This window comes from Galeopterus variegatus, unplaced genomic scaffold (assembly GCF_000696425.1).
Source record: "Galeopterus variegatus unplaced genomic scaffold, G_variegatus-3.0.2 Scaffold1970, whole genome shotgun sequence".
NCBI lineage: Eukaryota > Metazoa > Chordata > Mammalia > Dermoptera > Cynocephalidae > Galeopterus > Galeopterus variegatus.
The window spans coordinates 286,847-292,875 of NW_007728081.1; the positions used below are offsets into that span (position 1 = coordinate 286,847).

The following is a 6,029-nucleotide window of genomic DNA, read 5'->3' on the forward strand; positions in this document are numbered from 1 at the left end:
ACTATTTTAACCCCTATTTGACAGATGAGGAAACAAAAGTTTAACCTGCCAGAACATGAAAGAAACCATTTTAGTGTAAAAAGGATGCAAGTTTACTTAAAAGGTCTTTGGAAAGACTGAAATAGCACAACTACCCCTATTTACACTTTTTATCATCCCATTTCTAAATTCAACAATGCAAAATTAGGACATATGGGTTGGCTGCCTACTAGGAATAGAAAGATGAAAATGACAAAGTGCATCAGATCTGTTTAACACAGTGGAAATAACCACCTCAGTCTATGGAGAAATATGGCATGTAGGCATATGTGCAAAATCTGATGCATGAAGAGTAGAGGGAAGGAATACATTTCCTCAGTTTGAGGAGGTTGGTTGGGATCCAGGGAATCCTTCAAGGTAGAGGCACCACTTGATGGACAGAGAACATAACATGAGAAAAACATGTGCTCAGATACAAAACAGGTATATTCTGATATCTCAGATATAATGCCATCAGCCAGGTTTTACCACTGTATTATGTATTGTTAACCTTGACCTTGTACCTTTAATAGTACACATTGAATTTTCTAGACCAATGTTTCTTAATCAAGGGTGACTTTTGCACCACATGGGAGATGTGGCAATGTCAGGAGACTGAAGATGTACTGATGGCATCTACTGGGTGGAGGCCAGGGACGCTGCTCAACATCCTACAGAGAACAGCCCCCACAACACAGAATGATCCATCCCACAATGTTAATAGTGCTGAGGTTGAGAAACCTTGGTCTAGAAAGTAAAGATGGAATCCTCTGTATATGACATCCAGAAGACGTATATTCACATATATAGGTGCATGTACCTCCTTTAAGAGCTGCAGCATTGGAGAATGAGAGTAGATGTAAGTGAACTGAATATCAGGAAGGGATTCGTCATTAAAGACAATGCAATAGTTGTTGCAAAAGTTTTACTCATTTCTTCTTCTGAGTGGAAGCACCTAGAGAGTGAAGGTTTAAAACCAACCATCACCCTTTTCAAAAGCATGACTATGACCCTAATTTACTCACATAAATCTGGTGGTTTCTCTCTTGCCTACAGGGTAAAAAAACATAGAACACCTAAAGATATTTCTTTTTTTTTTTAAATACCAGTGGTTATCTTCATTTTTTTAAATGTTATCTTATCAATGTACAATGTAGTTGATTTTTGTGTCCCTTTACCAATTTCTCCCTCCCCCCTCCTTCTCTCCCCTCCCACTCATCAACGTCATATCTGTTCACTTGTCTTAACAAGTTCAAGGAATTGTGATTGTTGTGTCTTCTTCCCCATGAACTCCAATTTGTTGTGTATTTATTTACTTTTAGCTCCCACAAATAAGTGAGAACAGGTGGTGTTTCTCTTTCTTATTTCACTTAATATAATTTTTCTAAGTTCATCCATGTTGCTGCGAATGGTAGTATTTCATCCTTTTTTATAGCAGAGTAGAATTCCATTGTGTAGATGTGCCACAGTTTCCATATCCATTCATCTGATGATGGACATTTGGACCCCAAAAGCACAAGCAACCAAAGGAAAAATAAACTAAAGATATTTCTTAAGGGATAGAGAACTGGTGAAAAGAACTAGTGTCTGAATCATACTTGGACTGGGTGCTTGTCCGCATCCTTATTTAGCTAAGTGATCCCCTTGCATCAGTCTCCCCATCTGTAAAAGGGTATAACAGCACCTGCTCCCTCCTAGTAGCTCCCTACTGGAAAATGAAGTGATGATTGCCATGTGTTTCCCATTTCCAAATACATGGTAAGCACTTAAACTGTAGCCTGACCTACAGAATTTATTTTTAAACCTAGTTGTATCCCCATTTTCCAGACCCATCACTCTATTCCAACCACATGTTCTTCACTTTTCCCCCACAAAACCTATCTCTAACTCCTTATATATACTGTTCCTCTCTGACAAGTACTTTATTTCCCTCCCTGCTACTGCAGGGATTAGAGGTAGGGGCTCTGTTTCAAGGTTCATCTCAAAACCTAAACTCCTCAGTGAAATCTTCAATAACCTCCTGGGCAGTCTGTGAGAAAGACTCGAGAGTGTTGTGTGTGTTGTACTGTGGTGTGCAGGTTCTCTGGTTGTGGTACCCAACATTAGCACCCCTTCAAGCACCAAACCTATTTTCCATTGTCATCCATTCATGCTTGCACTGCTGGTGCACATTAGCTTCTTTATTTGTATGAACACATAAAGCTCTCTTTCAGAGGGAAAAAAAAGGCAGAGTGAATCTCTGTTTTAAAGAAATATAGTCCATTTATCTCCAGTACGTTGCTTCATTATCTGATGGCGGGGAGGGAAGGTAGTAAAGATGAACTTCCTGAAACTCCCTTAAATTCAGCACTGTAGATAACATTAACTTATTTATGTCTTTTTTTATAAAAAGGCCTGTGAGAGAACAAGTTCAGTTCCTTGATATTTTAACCAACAATCAAATTCTTGGTGTTTATATAGTAAACTTAAAAATCACTGAGTAGAGGTTAGAGATGGTTGGTTCACCCCAACAATACTGGAGGTTTCATATGATTTCAGTGGGTTTATTTAACATCTTTTAACAGATTCTGACAAATACCCTTTCTGAAAACACAACAGAGTTATTGAATTAACCAACCCTAGAACCGTTACTTACGTGAGAAATGGCTATCATTTAAGCCACATTTAGACAAAAATTCTCTGACTTGAGGCCAAACCATCTCAGCCTGCTGAGCACACATTACGTTATGGTTAAAGTCAGTCTTCCCCTGAGAAGCAAAGATTCAGAGTGCAGGGAGTAGGCTGCATCCCCCCAGCACCTAGAATCCAAAGTGTGCTGATTAAAAGAAAGATTTGCAATGCACTGAGAACAAGATTAAAATGCTTTCTCTCAACTTAGAGCTTATCATTTAGGAGAGATTTTTAAAAGGAAAACTATGTTTTTATCATTTCTCACTTTCTACCCCCCCCCCCACTGTGTGACCCTGTCATTATCTTCCCTCCATCTCAAGAGTAAAGAGAGGAGAATTCCTGCAAAGACAGCATGGACTCACCCAAGTGTGTTCAACACACAACTAGGATGTTTCAGTGCCTCACACAGTTGTTTTATGCCGTCATCCTGAAGATCATTTCTCCCAATATCCAAAATTTGCACATTATGATTATGCTCCAGGGCTTTAGCAAGCTCCTGGCAGCCCACTGTTGTGAAAGAACAATCTGACAAGCTGCAAAATAAAAACATACAAAAGAGGACGAAATAATCCTTGAGTCCTTATGCTTCACTCTATGCGCTCCAGCCCATCTCACTTTCTTCCAAGGAAAGGAGAGACGCCCAAACCAGACTTCTTATTCCAAGCCCTAGAATGAGGTGGGTACAAGTTAGGAGGGGCCAAGACACCCCAAGGTGCTCTACCTGTGATAGAAAGCAAGCAGAAACAACAGCAATACAGCCACCTCCCCTTGTCATCCCATCCAGGATTTTTAGTGTGAGGAGCTTCTTTCTGTGATATTTACCACCACAGTATCCAGACTCTACTTGGCTATCAACGTACATGTTTTTCAGTCTTTGAGCTCAACAGTTGAGCTGAAAAGACCGAGGAATCTCACCTAAGGGCAGGTCTAAATTTCCAAGGATAAATTATTATACCAAAATAAGTTCAAAATGATTAATTCAAGTAAATATTTAGAGAGAGAATGGGATAAAGAGGAAGGGATGAGGAGGGAACAGGAGAGAGAAGAGGGGGAGACAGGGGAGGAAACTACGGGGAAGAGGAGCAGGGAGAGAGAGGCTTGTGGGAGTGTTAGTTGGTACAACCTCCATGGAGAGTAACTGGGCCACATGTGTTAAAATTTTTATTGCAAATACCCTTTGACCCATCCATTCTATTTCTAAGAACTTATACTGCAGGTATATTTACACATGTCTGAAGTGATACAGGAACACAGATACATGGCATAACTTTTATCACTTTGTCAAAAGATTAGAAACAACCAGAGTACTCATTACACAAATAGCATATCCATTTGACGAATGAGTACGTAGTCATAATAGAATAAAAGCTTTTATGTACTGATGTATAACATTCTCAGATATGTTGTTTGGGGTACATGTTTCATGGTAATAAATGCTGAGAGAGAGAAAAAAAAACATACACACTCACTTATGCATGCACAGAAGACCTCCTGAAGGATTTACAGAAAAAGACTTAAACCACTGGTAGCCTCCAGGAAGGAGAACTAGATAGCTGGGCAACATTGGCAGGAGTGGACTTTGTCCTTTGAATCAACAAAATCCAACAGAACTTTCCGTGATGATGGAAATGTTCTATAGCTGTGACATCCACTACCATATCCACTAGCCACATGTGACTACTGAGCACTTGAAATGCAGCTAGTGCAACTGAGAAATTAAATTTTTGATTATACTCAATTCTAATTCAGCCACATCTGGCAAGTGGGTACTATATTTGGACAGCACAGAAACCTTTAATCCTGTGAATTTACTTTCCTGTTATCAATGCAAAAATGTCGAGTCTGTCTAAGTTTAATTATAGACGGGCTACATTTTGGGCCATCAAAATATTTCCAACATTGTTAAAATTAGTAAAAACAAGTAATAATAATAATACTATATAACAAAGGTTTCCAAATTTCTTAGCACCTTACACCTGTGATTATTTTAATATTCTAGTACTACTACCTATACCCCTATTTCATATCTTTTCAAGACTCTGGCATGGCCTATGTGTTCTAAAAAGTGCATAGACATAAATTATAGACAAAATCATTTTTACTGTGACTGTCTAACTAGGGAGATTTAGAGCTCATTTCTGACTTCTATTTCATATCAGACATGGGATAACATATTGTGCAGAAAGGAGCTATCTTTAGATAATCTTGTCTGCTTGCAAGGTTAGCCCTTGACTAGTATCTGGGAACTTGGATTTCAGATTTCCCACCATTCTCTGATAAGAATGGCTCACTGTGCAAACAAAATGGTTTATGCTAAGCACCTGCTTTCCTTCTACAAGTCTGGAACCTTTGGGACATGCTAGGCAGAAGGTGCCTACATGACCAGCATCCAATAAAACCTCTGAGTGCTGTGTCTCTAATTAGCTGCCCTTGTAGACAACACTTTGCATGTATTCTCACAACTAGTTGATGGAGGAATTTTATGTTCTGTGTGATTCCACTGGGAGAGAATTCCTGTGGACTTTGTCCCATGTACCTTTTCTCTTGCTGGTTTTCTTTGTGTTTTTCACCAAGAAAAACCATAGCCATGACTATAAGCTGAGTCCTGTGAGTACTCCTAGTAAATTGTCAAACCCAGGGGGTGGTTTTGAAGATCCTCCCATACCCACACATACACACATTGTACTTGGTCCTTAATAGTCACCCAATTTTTTCCCCATAAGCACCACCCCTTATACCTACACCCCCAACAAAACCAAAGCTCCTCTGTGGTAAAAATCATGTCCACACCCAGGATTCACTCAAACCCCATCAGGAACTCAGGCATTCATAGGACAATTCCCACTGCTTTCCTCCCATCCACTATACAAGAGAGCCAACAAAACTTACTCCAGGTTCTGCAGACTGCAATCCGGACGACACAAGGCCTCACACAGAAATTTCACTCCCTCATCTCCCAGGTGGTTCTTGCTCAGATTCAGATGTGTCAAACCCTTGTTCTGGAGCAGAGCATCTGACAAGTGCTTACAACTGAGTGCCCCAAGCTGGCAAAACCAGAGCCTGCAGAGCAAGAGCCACAGAGACAAACACTCAGGAAAGCAGCCCAAACTGAGATGCCTGGGGACAGAAGCCTCAAGTCCCTCCTCCAAGTCTACCCACAGTAGTTCCCTGAACCACATCTCTCTTCCTTCAAACCTGCGCGCCTGGACTCCAATCCAGGTTATACTAAGTATCTATGCTTACCCTAGCCCTAACCCTTTCCTGGTCCAGATTTATACAACAAGCACACCAAGAATTTGCTACTTGTTAGCTGGTTTAGAAAAAAAAAATAGGAAAAGTTT

At 40.1% G+C, this 6,029-nt stretch overlaps 1 protein-coding gene across 1 annotated transcript in view; it reads right to left on the reverse strand.

The window, feature by feature from the left end:
• NLRP13 (NLR family, pyrin domain containing 13) overlaps positions 1 to 6,029 on the reverse strand; it is a 25,942-nt gene that overhangs the window by 1,457 nt on the left and 18,456 nt on the right. Inside the window, exons 4-5 of the mRNA XM_008579871.1 lie at positions 5,578 to 5,748; positions 3,051 to 3,221 (exon numbers count right to left, since the gene is read on the reverse strand). Of these exons, the coding sequence (XP_008578093.1) occupies positions 3,051 to 3,221; positions 5,578 to 5,748 (342 nt within the window). The remainder of the gene's footprint in view (positions 1 to 3,050; positions 3,222 to 5,577; positions 5,749 to 6,029) is intronic.